The following is an 18,665-nucleotide window of genomic DNA, read 5'->3' as shown; positions in this document are numbered from 1 at the left end:
GACCTGCCACCTCTTAGCCTCGAAGGGTCTTCTGGGTTTCTCCAGATATCAGGAGGTGTCCTTGCCACGATGGGTCAGAGCTGGGGGGGGGGGTTTCTGCACGACTTAAACCTTCACCATGTTTTAGGGATTGTAGTGCAGATGCTGACTGATGTATGTCTTAACATGCAGAGTAACTGTATTTGTGTGAAACAGCCCCGTTGCATGGCAACCATCACCAAAACAAACACGCTCTCTTATTTAAAAGGCATGTTTGAGGGCTTTGGGGAGTATCTGGGCCTTCAGACATGGAGATATTTTCAACGTGCTTGAGTTTTAGGTCCTTAATGCTGCAGCTAGGGCCTTCTAGATAATTAACCCTTCAATATTTCTTTTTTTATTTTTTTGGCGTGTACAGACCTTTTCTTGACACTGTTTTTTTCAACAGTGCCCCAAAAGTGGTATTTTGATCCATTCAAGCGACAAAAAGTGCAGTTTAATCGTCATATTCAACAGAGAACATGAGGTCAAGAGCATGCTTAGAGTTATTCAGATTTTTTTAAATATGACGACTGTTGATATAAAAAATATTAACTGCATTTTTTAAAATAATTATCATAAAACTAAAACCACCAACAACAAATGTTTGTGTTTCTTTATCTTCTTGTGGTTGAATTGTTTGGCTTTAATTTGTTGAATTGGGAGAAGAAAGTCGTTCCAACATTAAATAGAATGACAATAAGATACTGGATTATCCTAGAACACAGCTGTTGCACTTCTTTCATTTGTAAATAAATGCACTAACTCGGAGGGGAACATAACTACTGTTTCTGCCCTGCAGAAGAGCAGACTGAGGCTTCAGCTGAACCGCTAACCCGATTTTCTGAAAGTGAATTTGCTGCAAGAAGCTGAATGGACTTCATATGCTACTGCATTGTTCTCCCTTCTCCCTCAGTCTGAACTCCTCCCAGGAGGAGGAACCAGATCTGTGCATATTCAATTAAAGCAGCACTAGGTGAAAAGATAATCCCTTTCTCTTTTGATATCCCTGAGCCCTTATCTATGACACGGGCGGTGTTTCATCACAATGGGGGCTCGGTCAGCGCCCTTTGCAGGAGCTGTTGTCTGTGGATTCCACACTAGCCCATCCTTCATTTTGGTAGCTAAAAGAGTCTATGGTGCATTACTATCCAGATCCCTGGATTTTAATGTAATTTGGACCGTGCTCGCTACATTTTTTAATGGCCAAATGTGACATCCCCGATTTCCTAAAATAAACCCCTAATAAATATGAGCAGTTTACAAAATCTATTGATGACTTCGCTGCGTTCTGATGATGAAAACTTGAAAGACTGATTCGATTTTCAAATTGTATATTTGGACACTCCAATAAAAGGTTGAATGCCCGTTATAGTGCAGTGTGTAAATGAGAACTGGTCTGAGTAATTGTGTGATGTCACCCATCGAAAATAGTTTACTTCTGTTTCCTACCAAATAAAGTCGATTCAGTTGCCATTTCTTTTCGTGATATGGAGGCTGCCATGTTGGAGCCAGACATCCTCGATGAGCAGTGATTGGCCCAAATCAGTTTGAGTCAATGTTTCTATGGCAACCACTCTCACCAATCACGTGTGAGCTTGTTGGAAGGCCACACCCCTAACACTTGAGAGTGGGCTATGCCAAATCTGACAGCAAATGTTTTCAACGTTGGACGTGGGTCTTAGATGGCTCCACCGAATTTTATTTAGGCCTCTGATTGGTCAGTGTATAACTTGAATAACTCGAACTACAGGAAAATATCATGAGAAAAAAAGAGATTAATCAAGAACATGTTAAAAAAAACATCGCAGAGCAAGTCTGGTTCTTCTGACCAATAGCTATTTATTTCTCAATAGACGTCTATGGGATTTTGACTTCTTGAAGCCACTTCCTGTTTAGATCAGGCAGGGAGGAGGGGTCACTCAGTCCAGTTCTCATATACAGTACAGTCAATGGTGCAAAACATAAAGGAAGGAGAACCTAAAGTGGCTCCCATGAGAACCTCACTGAACACGAAGGTAAACGAGGGACAAACAACATTTAAAACAAAAAGATAGATCTCATCCCGTTACTTTAGCATGACCGCGTTCACGTGTGAACTGCACACGCCAACAGCTCTCATTTCATGTTCGTCTTTGTTTATTTTTATATCCCTTCAGATTGTTCTCCGCCATCCCATCAAACAAAGGTGGGCTGTGGCGTCTGAAAGCGCCGCCGTGTGATGAATGAAGGCCTCTGATGTTCATTTAGTCTCAGCTCGGGTCGATCACAGCAACACGTTGAAATCAATACATTTTCCATCAGCTGGCAACCAGCTAATCAATGCACGCTGCTGTTTCTCTCACGTTGATCCTGTATGATAGATGAGCTCCAGAGTTGTTTAGGATCCGTGAGGAGTTTAGCACACGTGCATGGTACTGTACATGTACACATACACACACACCAACAGCATCAAAATCAAACGATAAATAGCAATTGATGAAAACTCTTTTAGTCTTTCACATCAAAATTCTTTCATATATCCCAACTGTGGGCTGTTAAGCTGCTTTCGGAGCAAGTTTCATTATAAACAATAATGACCAAAAAGCTAAATAAAAAAATACAAAAAAGACACAAGTGGTGTGTTTTTTTTCGGATCTATGCAGAGATTTGACATCCAGTAGGTCATACATGCACAACATGCAGACCTTCAGGTCTGCATGTTGTGCTTAGAGGGATTGTGACCTTTGCTTGGCTGAATGTGGATTAGTCTTTCCGCTGCTCAGTAAAAGAAATCAGATCATGAAGAAGAAACAAATCCGAAGAACAAAAAAAAGAAGACCCATATTACCTTTCTCAGTTTTATTGCTATCTCTCATTATATAGCGGTTCTCCTTTCTAAGTCTCGCAGTTCCGCACATTTTTTCAGCATGTGTTTTTCTTCTTTTTTATTAAACAGCACATTATGATACTGCATCCTGATTGGATCCAGCCTTTGTCAATTAATCTGTACGGCTGGATAGCTCTCTTTTTATTGGAGTTAGTTTGGGGTTTTTGTTTTTTTGGGGCTAAAAACAGCATAATCATAATTAAAAGACCACTGGGAACACTTTGAGAATCGATCAAAAGATGATCGGAGTGGGACTTTAAAACATCCTCCTTTGCAGATTTCACCAATCGTGGATTATTTTTCCTGCACTAAACGAGGGAACACTGTTCTGCCCATTGCTCAATCAATTTAAGAACAAATTAAGTCTTCGTAAAATTAATTACAGAACCTAAGGCAAAAAGGTTTTTGATCCGGACTTTACGTGAGTTTATTAATGTTGGCACGGAGAAACTGAATAAATATCAGCAACATAAGATAGAAACGACATTAACAACTTTGAAAAAATGAAATGGAATGATGATTATGAACTTACCCTCTTCACTCACCTGAGGGGACACCACAGTAACATTCATCAAGTTTGATAAAAAAACAAACAAACAAAAAAAAAAAAAACAGCTTTCAAGGCAGATGTACTAGAGTGTATTTTTTAACAAAAATTGCAGATTGTTGTAGAACAGAAATGTTTTTTAAATGCAAAAAGCTTCATAGGTGATGATTTACGGAAGCTCTGAGCTGCCACTGCGAAAAATATATTTTGGAACAGCTTCTCGTAATAACGAGAAACTTATCACGTTATAACGAGATACTTTCTCGTTATTACGAGAAGCTGTTCCAAAAAATATTTTTCGCAGTGGCAGCTCAGAGCTTCCGTAATGATTAACATCACAGTTGGACAAAAGTACCTGAATGAATGAGGTAGCTGTGCCCAAACATGCTGTTTTCAGGCCAGCCCAGCCACTGTTGGAGTCTTTATTTTTCGACATGGTAGATCAGTTTTGTAGTTCTGTTCTCTGAATTTTTACTTTTAGTTTATGGAAATACAAGAACATTGGGTGAACCTACACACCGTACTTCTATGAGCTGAATATTCAATGTTAGTTTAGTAAATGTATTTAATCTTCTTGCAAAATGCTTTGCTTTTGTGAAACATATTATTTTGATTACTCTTATCCATTAATGTTAGCATATGATAATCATATTAATATTAATAATAACAACAATGATAATAATAATGGGGCTATGAGGGATTCCGGAAGATTTTTCCAGAGTCGAGGGGCAGCAGCCTGAAAGGCTCTGTCTCCCATTGTGGTTAACCTGATCCTTGGTTGATGAAGGCAATGTGTAAAATTTGAGCGGAGGAGTCGTGACGTTGCATGCAGGGAAAGGAGCTTACTAAAGTAGGCAGGGGCAGTTCCATGGACGCATTGGTAGGTGAGGAGACAGAGTTTGTAGTGAATTCTGGAATGAATGGGTAACCAGTGAAGTGACTGAAGAACAGGAATGATGTGGTCAAATTTGCATCTCCTTGTCAGGACCCTAGCAGCGCAATTTTGGATGTGCTGAAGCTTTTCCAGGCTCCTGCCAGGAATCCCAACAAGGAGATAAATGCATGGATCAGTTTTTCTGCATCAGACTGGGTGAGTGAGGGGCGGAGCTTGGCAATGTTTTTGAGATGGAAAACAGACACTTTGGAGAGGTGACGTATGTGATGATCAAATGTTAGATTAGAATCGATTTTGACACCAAGATTTAAGAGAGTGGAATGTTGTGACCAGAAACCACAATGCCTTTGATGGAGGATGTTTTGATCTGGTGAGGTGTACCGATTAATATGGCTTTAGTCTTGTTGCTGTTGAATGGGAGAGAGTTTTCAGCCATCCACGTCTCTATCTCCTGGAAACATGCCTGGAGGGCAGAAGAAGTTAGGGTGGGAGTGGAATCCATTTTGGATGATTTGTCTGAGTGGAGATATGTAGGTGGTAAATAGTGAAGGTCCAAGAACAGAGCCTTGAGGCACTCCGCAGGTGACTGTGTGTGTGTGACATTTAGCAGTCCCCAGAGCCACATATTCTGTCCTGTTTGTGAGATGTGATTACCGTGGCAATGATATACCACGGCAGCTGACAGGTCCAGAAGGAAGAGTAAAGTTGGGGAGCCCTGGTCTCTCTCTCTCCCTCTCTCTATATCTATCTATCTATCTATCTATCTATCTATCTATCTATCTATCTATCTATCTATCTATCTATCTATCTATCTATCTGTCTATCTGTCTGTCTGTCTGTCTGTCTGTCTGTCTGTCTGTCTGTCTGTCTGTCTGTCTGTCTGTCTGTCTGTCTGTCTGTCTGTCTGTCTGTCTGTCTGTCTGTCTGTCTGTCTGTCTGCCTGCCTGCCTGCCTGCCTGCCTGCCTGCCTGCCTGCCTGCCTGCCTGCCTGCCTGCCTGCCTGCCTGCCTGCCTGTCTGTCTATCTATCTATCTATCTATCTATCTATCTATCTATCTATCTATCTATCTATCTATCTATCTATCTATCTATCTATCTATCTATCTATCTATCTATCTATCTATCTATCTATCTATCTATCTATCTATCTATCTATCTATCTATCTATATTTATTTAACTTACTATATTTACATTTTAACTGGAATTTGTTTTGTTTTTTACTAAAGATTTAAAACGTGTAGTTCTGCATGTTTAATAATAAAAAATGTTCTATTCCAGTTTGGATTATTAAGACTGAGAAGTTTTGTCTCTTTAAAAAATGACGACTAAAAAACTTTATGAATCACTGACATTTTTTCATGACATAAACGTAAGAAATGTCTATTTGTTTGACATGTTAAAACCAGCTTTATAAAAACAAACAAAAACAGCAACAACAAAAATAGGTATCTAATATATTCAGAATTTTGATTTTGACATTAAACAAACAAAAAAACAACAACATGAAACTGGATTACAAATGTAAAAAGTAGACAAATGGAAATTCAGATTCAGTCTTGAGACCTGGGCCATATATATTAGTTTGTATACTTTTGATTGAAACAACTTCAAAAATAATTTTAGATTTACAGTACAGAAAAAAACTATTTTTAGTTTGTCTGTTACTGTTTATCTTTTTAAAGCAAAAAAAGTGTCTTAATCTTTTTAAATCACACTCTTAGACTGTAAAGATACTTTGTTGAATAATATAAATCTTACAAACAAAGATAAAAAAAACTTTTTTTTTTAGTAACTGAGTAATCATGATTAATTCGCTTTAACAATATAGAAAAAAATAGATGCCGTCTGTCATTTCCTTCCCCTAGTCTCTATGTCGAGATTACCGTGTTCTCGCGATACTTGAAGTAGCAGCAAGAGCAGGGGGACCTGCTGGGAAGCAGCTGAGCTGAGGACCTCGGGACTTCACATGTCAACAAAAGATAAAAAGAAATAACACAACACAGGTAGTTATTAACGTCGTCTAATAATCTGTTTATAATCGTGGACAATTAATTCTAACGCTAATCCGGAAGTCACTGTACGAATGTAAACAATACCAAAAACAAATGCAGAGAAAGTCTGAACTGACGTGTCTTTACTTTAGCTAAGATCTCGTCTAAACATGTGAGCTATTCAACTTTACTTAGCCAAACATGTTTGTGACATGTGGTCCAGGATTTTACATAGACTCGCTTTTCTGGTGTATGCGAATGTTTAGGGATATTGACTTATTTTAGTAGGATGTGAGGTTAGCTTACTGCTTTATGATTATGAGTCTGTCAGCTGCTTAGTGCTACAGTTAGCTAAGAAACCTTTTATTTTGAAAAACTTGAATTTTTAAAACCGTTTTTTATTTGAACTCAAAATAAAGATATCTAACACTAGACTCTGATCAGCTTTTTTATTTGGTTATTTATGTTAGATTTTTTTTTAATATTTAGCTTTTTTTGTGTGCTTGATTGTTGTTGTTTTAAGTGACGTTATAAATAAAGTTGGGTTGTAATTTTTCTGTATTAACCATTGCTAAGTTTTTTTTTAAATTTAATAATGAAACGTATCAAATGAGCTTTTGTAAACCTATCTTTTTCTCTTCATAGGCATGTGAAGGTCTCCCAACCTGGAGCTTTACCTCTTCCCCTCAGCATCTTCATCTGTTTCCATGACAACCCCTCCACTAGCGCCACCTTTCGGGGGTCAACAGGCCCAGGCAGGCCGAGATGTCAACACCGCCTCACTTTGTCGGATCGGACAGGAAACCGTCCAAGACATAGTCCTGAGGACCATGGAGATATTTCAGCTGCTGAGAAATATGCAGGTGAGGCTGTGTGCTCACATCACCTGTTTTTTATGCAGCTTTCACTCGAAAATGTTCAGCATTAAGAGTTGTAACCTATTTAACATTAAAGAAACCCAAGTAAAAATATCCTTACACTAGAGCACTAGCAAATATAGAGAAAAAAAAAACGTTTTTTTTTTCTTGCAAAAATGAGCCATGTGATCTTATCAACATGCTGCAAAAGGCTTTACATGTCATACTAAGAACCAGACCAATCATTTATGGCCTCTTTATGGGAAAGTTGTTCTTGGGTAGTTTCATTTGAATCATTTGAAATTCTCTACAAAGTCCTGATGTGCTTAAATAATATCCAATGATACCTTATGTGTTTATGGGAAATTTGTTTTTTAACAAATTAATTTGTTGGTTCACAGGTGGAGGAAAAGGGGTTTAGAGAGAGAGAGGGAAAGAGAGAGGCTGTTTAGGTCTTTAAGCATGTTTAGCAGAATGATGAGGTTTAAAATTGGATTGAAATCATCCACCTTCTTTTTCCTCATAAAATCCATTATTGTGTTGAATTTGTTGTTCCGTAGAAATCAGCTCACTAAATGACTAATCTGATTTACAAAATCTCACAAAGAGAAAGCACTTTGGGGTCTTTATTTTACGAAGTAGAAGAGGTCGGGGACTTTGGGATGGGGCTGTCCATCACCTAGGCTGAAGTCGCCAAAGTAGTCGATGAGCTCCTTGGTTGGCGAGGCGCCAGGAGTGGATGAGGTCCGCCCTGAGTGCCTTAACTCTCCGGAGGCTGTGGGTCAGGTCTCAGCTGACACGTCCGCAGCATCACGTGGCAGACGGGTGCAGATTCCCCTTTTCATCTGAAAATCCCAGCTCGGAGTAGAGCCGCCGCTGCTCCTCCACATTGAGAGGAGCCAGCTGAGGTGGCTCGGGCATCTGCTTCGGACGCCTCCCTGGGGAGGTGTTTCAAGCATGTCCCACTGGGTTGAGGCCCCGGGAGAGACCCAGGACACGCTGGAGAGACTACGCCTCTCGGCTGGCCTGGGAACGTCTTCAGGAGCTGGAGGAAGTGGCCGGGGGGAGGGCCATCTTTGCTTAGACTGCTGCCCCCCGCCCCAGATGACCGGAAGAAGATGGATGGATGGATGGAGAAGCACAAGAGAACTACAGCAGAAAAGCCACGTCTCTGAGTCGCGAGCAAATGTTTCAGGATGACCCCAGAAGCAGTTTCTTTTGCTTGGAGAGTTGAATTGTGTGAAATCTCGTGACCATTCCTCAATTCTGCCTCATTCCTGCGTCTTGTAGCTCAGTTCCTGCCTTGTCCGTTAGATGAGATTTTCATGTTTCTCCCTGAAACATAGAAATGAATGGGATTGTTACAGTAACTGCAGCGGTTGTGAATAAAAAATAAAAACAGGAGAAAACACGTTTTTACTCACTTTCTTTTCTAATGTATAGGATGTTTCTTTTCAGGCATAAGTGCCCCAAAGGCTTGTGGGTGTTCTTCAAGGAAATAAGTCTTTGTTAGTCTGGATTTGCTTATCATCTGTTTTGGCTCATTTCTCCTCATGTGATGCGGTTCTTTTAGGAGTAGCATTTCTCTGATGTTTCGTCTGTTGCTTCCTCTCAGTTGCCCAACGGGGTCACTTACCACCCGAACACCCACCAGGACCGGCTGGGAAAACTGCAGGAGCATTTACGGATGCTCTCTGTGCTCTTTCGCAAACTACGCCTTGTTTACGACAAATGTAACGAGAACTGTGCCGGGCTGGAGCTCGTACCGCCAGAGGTGAGTCACTCACAGACATTTACAATTTAAAAAAGAAATAAATAAAAATGCTGCTCTCATGTCAGCACTTTCCTTTAAGGAGTATTTTCCATTTTCTTGTTGAACCACCGCAGCTTCCTGATAAATTCTGGGTTTGTGTCTCTTTGATTTTGATTTGAAATTTTGATTTGAAATGGTTTATTTCAAGCAATCAAATAGGAATAATACACAAAACAATACAATCATCAGTTATACATTCATATAATTAGTTATATTAATAAATATTGTTTGAAAGGGAGTGGAAGGAAGCAAACTTATATAATCCCACCCCTGTTCTACTGTAACCATTTTATTACATGATTTATCATCATCCGGTTCATAACTTTTATCAGACAGAATTAATAATCCTGAAATATCAATAAAGCACATGACAAAGATGAATTGCTTAAATTATTTTGTAAAAAATAACTTTTAGAAATCAACATGGCAAATGAAGATCAGTTTTCCAAAATATATGCAGATTATGTTACTTATAAAAGTCATTGATATTATTAAAAATAAATACTATATCAGCAAAATAGACATAACACTGTTTCAGAAATTTTCATAACAAAAATTTGATCAAGTATCAAAAGTTAATAATATGTGCAAAATTATGTTTCATTAGGAAAAATCATGAATCAACTTATCAATTTTTTGGAGCAAGTGAAGTAATATCATTAAAGGTCAATCAATTTAACCATTTTTCAATAATTTATTAATCATTTGTTTTATAGTTTGTCTGTTACTGTCAAATGACAGTAACAGACAAACTATAAAACTATAAAACAGACAACAGACAAATGAATTAATCTGTCAAATGACCAAGGTTGGTATTTCTTCTTCTGCTGATTAACAGCTCTTCACTGAGTTGAAGCTCGTTGTTTAGATGGCTGCCTTTAACTTTTAGAGGAAAAACAGAAACAAAGTTAGACGTAAATAAAAAAAAATTTACCACCAAACTCTTTTTGTTGGGCCAGTTGAATGTTTGCTGAATCACAAAAGACAAACAGGAAAAAAGGTTTAATGGAGTCACTTCATCCTCCAAACAAACCCCTATTTTTGTGTTTTATTAATGATTACTTTCATTCTTTGAGCAGAAATGTACTTGAATTTTCCGCATTATTTATTTCTTGCCATCACCTTTTATCCCTTACTTGATTAAATGTTATCACTGATCAATTTAAACCAAAATTAGGTTGATTTTTTTGGTCAAATATTTCGCCTCCATCGCTATTTTTGACTTACTTAAAATGTTTTATCGACACGTTTTTTTCTTTAACTTTTGTTTTCGGTTTTTGACCCCTAACCTTTTTCTGCTGTTTTTTCCCACATGTTGGTTTTTAGGAATATTTAAAAAAATCTTTTTGTTCCTGTGCAGAACACTTCATTAAAACAATCCTGCACAGAAGTAGAAATTAATAGTAGCAAATCGAAGGAAATTAAAAAACGTTTGGTTGGTGCCATATAGGAGTAGAAAACTTTTCTTTAAGGCATCTCTACGAAATTTCACACACAGGCTGCCAGGTTAAGTCTACAACAACAACCAGGATTTGTTGACCTTTGACCTTGGGAATTTTGAATTTTTCTTCTGTACCTTCTACAGATTTCAGCCTCTAACTCCTTGGGCATTATCATCTTTGGGAAATGAGATTTTGAACGCCGTTAGCTCGTTGAAGTGCTCGCTAAAGTGGCGTTTTCCTGCTGCTTACATATTTTCTTTACTGAAATATTGTGAACATTGAATGCATGAATCGTTGTCTCCGGCTGAACGAAACAATACGACAAACGAAAAGGAATCCAAAAAATCGACCTTCACCAATTCTTCTAAAAATGACATAGATCTGTTTGTCAAATGGTTGCTATGGAGATAAAACCAATAGAAAAACCACCTTTTTTGAAAAATGTGTATGTTTTTTGTTTAAAATTTGGTCATCTCTGAAGAGGGTGGCAGGACAGGAGAGGGGAGGGCATGTAGCCGCCAGTCAGGCAGTGAGGGCGGGTCAAAAGGGGTGCAATAGATTTTTCATCTATTTAATTATCGCTAAATTAGGGAGCCTTCTGTTTGGAGGCATTTGTTTAACCCTTGTGCTATCTTGTGGGGTCCAGATGACCCCACTCCCAACGTTTACGGTTGGGAGTGGGGTCATCTGGACCCCACAAGATAGCACAAGAGTTATGGAGACAACCGTCTTGGTAACACTCACAGAAAGACTCACTTCCACCGTGGAGCGCTAACGGTTCAGCGTCCCCCTGCCATTGGTCGAGTTGCACGATTGCAGAAGCTCGTCACCAATTTCTATAGATTGCCTCAATCACTGTTGGTCTGCGGTTTGAATCCAAACCCGTGATGCTGTTCTTCCTGTGACATTTTCCTTCGCTCCACCGCCTCTCCGTCCACCTTCAAATGTTTGCCCTCGTTCCCCGTCGAGCCTCCAGCAGCCCCGACCAGCCGGCGAGCCAGCTCGCCGTGTTTGTTTGACGCTTGGTGGATTTTGGAGCCGCCCCGCACGCCATCTATCACCCGGGGGGATGCAGATGGCTGCTCAACAGCCGCTCACCATTGGCTGCCGGAAACAGGAAGTGGAATCAATGACTCGTGCAGCGCGACCTCATCGCAGTCTCATTAGCGGCAGATCCGTTTAACGAACAGCTGGACCAAGTGCCCATGTCGGCATCCCTCCATCGCCTTCTTCACCTCCCCCAGCTGCCGTTTGGTGCACTTTTATTCCTTTAGAAACAGTTTACAAATCTCCAGCATCTTCCTCCGTTTTATTCTTCTTCTCTTTGTTCCTGCTCGTCTTTTTACCCCCCCTCTCTTCACTGCAGCTATTTTGGTTTCTTTCATTTCCTCATCTCCTTACCCCCCTTCACCCTGCTGTTTTTCTTCCAGCTTTGATATTTTTCTTCCCCTTCTTTTCTAACCTTTTTCTTTTTTTTTCTCGGGAAAGCAGCCCGGAGAACTTCATTAGCCTGTTCTTTTCTGTCAGGCTGAAAACCACATCCATCTTTGTGTAAAACAGGCCGAGGTTGTGACTTACAGAAAATAGACACATTTAAGCACACAGACACACACACACACACACACACTCGCACAGCACGCTTTCCATCAATCTTTCCCGACCCTACTCAGCACATTTCATTTTCCTCCTGGAGCTGCCAAAGTCTGCCCACTACCTCGAAAATTCAATATTTCATTGGCTTTGCTTTCAAAATGATGTTTTGGAAAAACTTGAATGTTGTCCTTTCTTCAGGTTGTTTTGAGTTTGTGGGGGGGGGCTGAGCTCATAGTTTGGTATAATTTCCCGCACATGTTCTCGGTGTCTTACCCCCCTCCTCTAAGTTTACAGTTTGGTGTGGAGCTCTGCCAAGAGTTTCAGAGAAACGAAACGATTTTCCCACTTTTCTTTTTTACACCTTCTGGATTCTTCCCTCACGGCTTCATTGTTTTTTTTGTTTTTCTTCTCTTCATTTTTTTTCTCTTTCCTTTCTCAACTGTCTGACTTCTTGCCCAGAACCTATAATTCCTTTAAAATGAGGACAGACGGTCCTTTAAAATCTCACTACGTACATTTTGCCCTCTTTTTTCACGTATGAAGTTTCAGTCTTTGGTGATTAATGCGTGATAAGTCAGAATTGTTTCTTACGTTTTTCGATGTGCGCAGATGTCCGTAGAGGTCTTCAGCTGTCGGGTCTTTACGTGAATTTAGTTTTGAGCTGTTTAACAATTTTGGTTGCTATAAAATTACGCAGTTTACGTAAGGGTTAATTTCCTTTGAAGTATGCATTATTACTTTTTAACGCACGCCGTGAGGAGGACGGTTGCTTCCGCGAAATGCTTTAAAAAGTAATAACGCACACTTCGAAGCCCATTAACCCGCTTATACCATGGTCACTTACATATTAACAAGTTTTTATTCCTTAATTCTTGTTTTTCTTCCGATTTGCAGTCAAGATTCTGCGATGTATATATATATATATATATATTTTTTTTTTTTTTTTTTTTATTTCAGACTCAGGTGGTCCATAGGAGGAAAAGAGAATAAAATAAAACATAAGATACAAATACAGTATTTATAATAAAAAGTAAAAAGATATAACTTAAAAAGAGTATAATCGCTGTATCCAGTGTTTCCTTAGGGCAGAAGTGTAGCGGCATGAGCTTCTTTTGGGATCAGTCAGAGACATGATAATTGAGTTCTTAGATTTGTCCAGGCGTTCCATGAGGCTGTATGTAAGCTTACGCAGTAGAGCTTCACAGGTGGGGATGTGAGCGTCCACAAACAGCTGACTGGCTCTGTACCACCTGGGCACCTGTAGCAGAAGCCTAAAAGCATCATTATAGGCCACCAAGAATTTGTGGAATGTCCCACGTCCATAGTTCCACCAAAGAGGGGCCGTATACAGAGGAGTGCAGTAAGCTCTGAACAGCGAACACTTCACTTGAAGAGAACATGCACTGAATTTTCTCATCAGCATATTTGCCTGAGCATAGAGTTTACAGTACTGTCTCTGAATGTCTCTATCATCCCTCCAATCGTCAGTAATGAAATGTCCAAGATATTTGATAGATGATGTTTGTTCCAGAGGCGTTCCACAAAGCTTAAAAACAGGAAAGTTTACATTTCTGTCGTCTTTGGTCCTTACGATCATTACTTTGCTTTTGGAGGGATTGTATTTTATGTCAAAGTCTCTGCCATAGTCAGAACAAACTTTTAAAAGTGTTTGTAACCCAGCACTGTAGGGGCTAAAAATGACAAGGTCATCAGCATACATAAGATGATTAAAGGTTTGACATCCAACAACACATCCAGTTTTGCACAGATTCAGATTAGTGGATAGGTCATGAATATACACATTGAATAGAAATGGAGAGAGGATCCCCCCCTGTTGAACTCCATTGCTTACATAAAAAGGCTCTGATAAGACATTGCCCCATTTGACTGCCATTGTTTGATTAGCATACCAGAAAGCCAGGAGTCGTACAAGATATTTGGGCACTCCTCGATTAATTAGCTTCTGAAAAAGCTTGAGGTGGTTGACCCTGTCAAAGGCCTTAGTGGCATCAATAAAACACAGAAATACAGATGTATTCAGATGCAGGTATTTCCCAACTATTTCCTGTAACGCGTAGATACACATATCAGTGCCAAGGCTTTTTTTAAAACCAAATTGGTTCTCACTTGTTAAAAGATGCACTTCGAGTCTAGTCAATAAAACATATTCTAAAATTTTTGAAATGTTGCTGGAAAGGGCAATCGGTCTGTAGTTCGACAGACTATTTAAACTGGCGGTCTTGTCTTTGATGACGGGAATTAAAACAACTGAGAGAATTGAATCAGGCAGGACTCCATGGGTTAAAAAGCCAGTGAAACACATGGCCAGCAGGGGCAGTAATTTAAAACTTGAATATTTTAAATGCTCGACTGTGATGTCATCAAGACCACATGCTTTGCCTTCTTTTATCTTTGAAATTGCATCTTGAATCTCACTTGCACGAATAACCATTGTGTCTGTAAAATCCACATTGTCAATAGAAACTGCATGACTTTTTACCGAATTAAGCAGGTCAGAATAATGCTTACGCCATAAATCAGCAATGTTATCAGCACCACATACACCTTCAATGTTGGATGGCAATGAAGTTTTACGATTATTCATACAATTAACCTCCTTCCAGAATTTATGGTAATCATTATTTTGTAGACCTCTGGCCAGAGAGTCTGCTCTCATCATGTTTTCTTGCCTTTTGAGAATGCGAAGTGAATATTTGAATCTAGCAGTAGTCATTTTCTTGCTCTCAAACAAGGCACCTTGACGAGGCTTCCCAGCTTCATGCCAGAGTCTGAAAGCGTCCCTGGCTGCAGCATGATGTTCAGCTACAAAGTCATTCCAGCCTGGCTTGACAGTCCAGCTTTTAAGACTCCTGCTTCGTAGGCAAAGACTACTATCTTTTACAGCTTTTACTATATTTTCATAGAGTTTACACAATTCATTGCAATGAGTAGTATTTTTGCAGTTTGGATCACAGCATGCCAGCGCATCCCTGGGCAATTTTACAGCCTGCAGCTGAGCATCGGTGGTTGCCGTGTATTTATTGATGTCCTCATTTGTAACTTTGGACCAATCAAGTTTATCTGTAAGATCGTTATTATCTTTCGCCACAAGAGATGGTACATTTGCCACATTTAAGGAGAAGATTATTGGTATGTGATCAGAGGTAGCCAAGTTATACAGGATTTCTATGTTACTCAGAGAAGCATGAGCATCCGTAGTACAGATACAGTGGTCCAGCCATGAGGTGGAATGCCAGGCATCACTGATATAAGTAAAGCTTGTATCTGGGAGAAGTATTTTACTTGATAAGGTGAGATTATTTTCTTCACAGTAAGAAGTTAAATGATTACCAAATATTGATGAGTCATCTGAGAGATCAGCATTAAAATCTCCCATAACAAACACACAAGTGGAGCTGCTATCCTCAATATATGCTTTTATGAATGCTAATTTGTGCAAGAATTCGTCCTCCAATAGATTAGACTCATAGGGCATGTAGACATTTAGAATTGTAAATTTCTTTTCATCAATGTCGATTTCCAAGCCAACAGCCCAATCAACATTAAGCCTCACAACATTAACAGCAGCATCATACTTAACATTCCAGAGGATAGCCACGCCCCCAGGAATTCTACCTCGAACGATTCTGGTACTCAGATCAGTGGTGGATTCACCAGCACCATGGAAATCCACATGTAATGAGTTTAGATTGTCCAAGTCCTGTTTGGCAAGCCAAGTTTCTTGCAAACATAATACATCACACTCATTCAAAAGCTTATCAACGACATAGCGACTGGATTTATCTGCAACACTGTGTCCAGTCCGCAAGCCACGCGTATTATATGATACAATCCGCATGATGATTTGTTGTCAAGTAAGACGACACAAGAGGTTTAGGCGTTGGATTCACCGCCATCCCCCACAGGAACTGAGGCCTTATTCACACTCCGAGTGATTTCTGGGGCCAGAGAACCTCTGGCTGCAGAAGTTTGTTCTTTCCGGCGGGGTTCATAGTAGCGCCTCACATAAACACCATCAGGCCAAAGCTCAGGCGCGTACATGTCTGCCACAGCGTTACATTCAGCCGTTATGTGAAAGGAGCTGAATCTTCCATGAACAGTCTCAATTTTCCTGCATTTAACTTCCCGTCCCATCTTGCCTTCCAGGTACTTGTTAAGTGTAACAGCATCCAAACTTGGGTCAAATTTGGTTGCAAAAACACTCACCATCTTCGTCTTCACTGCGTGAATATTAGAAACAGAGGCAGTTCCAATAATACCGGGAGTTTTGCGCGCACGACCAGCTGCGCGATTCACTTGCGGCTTTGAAACTGAAGCAGGTTTTACATCCATTCCTTTCTGCCGGCGTCCTTCTCGCACAACAACACTCCACAGTGGCGTCGGAGCTTGTCCTGCAGGCTGTTTGGCCTTACTGCACGTTGGTTCCTCGGCGTTTGTTGACTCAGCACCGCTGAGTGGTTCAGCGTCGGCGCGCTGCTGCTCCATCATAGTGATCCGGTTGTCCATCGATGTCGTTACAGCATGAAGATTTTCATAAGCAGTAGTTTGAGACTCCAGAGTGAGTTTCATGCAGCGCATGTCATTGTTTATTTGCTCCATCCGTGCCAGCAGCGCTGAGACATCAACATGGTTGAATGACACAGGAGGCAGTTCATCCAAATAGTGCGAGACAAATCTTGGAATATTGTCCCCACACTCGTTTAGCACTTTCAAACAAATCTTTACGTTGTTAATATCCTTTTGCGTGCCTTTGTGAGTGATGCAGCGTTGAGAGGTATTAGGGCAGACCTCGAACAAAACTTTCTTTGACGATTCAATTCGCTCAGAGCTGAAATTGTTTGTTACAAGTAAAACAATTTCATCATGACTCAGTGTTCTCATTTTCACGGCAATAAAGTTTAGGAGTTCGTCTTCCACAAATATCCTACCATCGCTGGTTTTAATGATCTCCGGTTTAATGCGGGAGAGACCTGAAAGACGTCTTTCCTCCTCTGCTGCCATCGTTTATCAGCAGATCTTTCCGATGGGTTGAATAAAGCATCAGTTCAGAGAGAAAGTTCACCTCTTACGGCTTGTTTTTTTCCAAATGATGAAGCAAAAGGTTGTTTTAAAGAAGCCGGCGCAGTGATACAAAACATTTAAGCTAGTTGACGGAACTTCTTTTTTCACCGTGCGGTTATCCTGTGGTATATCACTTTTTAATGTACACCCAGCAGCCAATCAGAATCGAGTATTCACCCAGACCATGGTATAAGCTATTTTACAACGTTTACATGCAGTCTAATGTAAATCTTACCCAATTGTGCGTGATTTTTGCGAGATTCAAATTTGTGGCTGTCCTCAAGCGTTCCACGTCTGTCTAATGGACCTTTCACACATGAACCACTGATGTGTGACTTTTATATCGCGTATACGGCACACATATCACGTTCAAATGACGTCATTGACATACAAATCACTAATAAATTGCAGATAAACAGCGCAATAATCACGCACGCTTCATGTTCTACGTTGGTTTAGGTGTTCTTTGCCTGGTTTATTCGAACTTCTTCTGTGGTTTTAATGTGGTTCATTCCTGATACATCTCTGAAATTTACGTGAACAACCACAATTTTTCTCCCTTCTTCCACATAAATTCAATTGTGACCAATTTTCATCTGTGCAATATCACAAAATGCACGTAGTGGCGTTGTGACACGGCCTTGAGATTTGCTCACTTCAGCTTCACCTAAAACACCCGTCCATTGGTGTTTCCATAGTATGACGCAGTTTTTTGGCCAGTTTACAAACATTTTTTTTTTAAATTATGACTTTTAAGTCGTAAATTTACGACAAAAAAAGTCATAAATGTTTAATTATGAGATCTTAAGTTGTAAATACACGAGAAAAAAATCCAGTAAATTTACGAGTTTTTTCTTCTACATTTAGGAGAAAACTTTTCTTTTTTTCCCCCGTACGGTTAAGAGAAAATTTACGAGATTTTTTTTTGTACATTTACGAGAAAAGTTTGGCATTTTTTCTCGTAAATTTTGTCTTTAAACCTTGTAATTTTACTTTGTTTCTTTTTTTTGGGTGTCCCTAACTCTTCATCGTACCATAAGAATTTTGGTGCTAAAATGCCAAATCCTGGTTCCGTTTGCCTTTTTCAGGGTCCAGCTGTACAACTTTAAAGACCCATTCTGGTACAAACTGTGTTTTGGGTGTTTTTAACATGCTATTGTGGGATTTTTTTCTAAAGATGGAGGACATTTTAAAAAGAAAATCAAGCATAAAATTATTTACTTCTCTATTTAAATGGTTATGAACCAGGAGCAGGCAAAATAAATCCAGTTAGAAAAAGATCCTATTTAGGCTGGGCGGGGCACAAAGGATCCATAAACGTCTGTTTTCCTCGTCTGAGCTGGAATCTGGATAAAACTGAATGGCTGGATATTTCTGATATTGCTCGCCATCTTCATTGCATCGATAATGTTAGGTTGGCGGTCCGCTCGCACTCCATACCTAACATTATCGAGGCAAATATCTGATGAACTCCTGCCGCTCTTCAGAAACTACGTCCCAGAAATTTGGGCTGAAAACATTATAATCATAACTAAAAGAACACTGGAAACGATTTAG

At 39.8% G+C, this 18,665-nt stretch overlaps 1 protein-coding gene across 1 annotated transcript in view; it reads left to right on the top strand.

Annotated features, from left to right (window-relative positions):
- The first annotated feature begins 6,204 nt into the window (after nucleotides 1-6,204).
- med30 (mediator complex subunit 30) overlaps nucleotides 6,205-18,665 on the top strand; it is a 52,390-nt gene continuing 39,929 nt past the window's right edge. Inside the window, exons 1-3 of the mRNA XM_004073754.4 lie at nucleotides 6,205-6,333; nucleotides 6,967-7,184; nucleotides 8,794-8,952. Coding sequence (XP_004073802.1) covers nucleotides 7,029-7,184; nucleotides 8,794-8,952 — 315 coding nt within the window. The 5' untranslated portion in view covers nucleotides 6,205-6,333; nucleotides 6,967-7,028. The remainder of the gene's footprint in view (nucleotides 6,334-6,966; nucleotides 7,185-8,793; nucleotides 8,953-18,665) is intronic.

This window comes from Oryzias latipes, chromosome 11 (genome assembly GCF_002234675.1).
Source record: "Oryzias latipes chromosome 11, ASM223467v1".
In the NCBI taxonomy this organism is placed as follows: Eukaryota; Metazoa; Chordata; class Actinopteri; order Beloniformes; family Adrianichthyidae; genus Oryzias; species Oryzias latipes.
The sequence above is the reverse complement of the archived record's forward strand: the minus strand, read 5'-3'. Positions and strand labels throughout refer to the sequence as shown.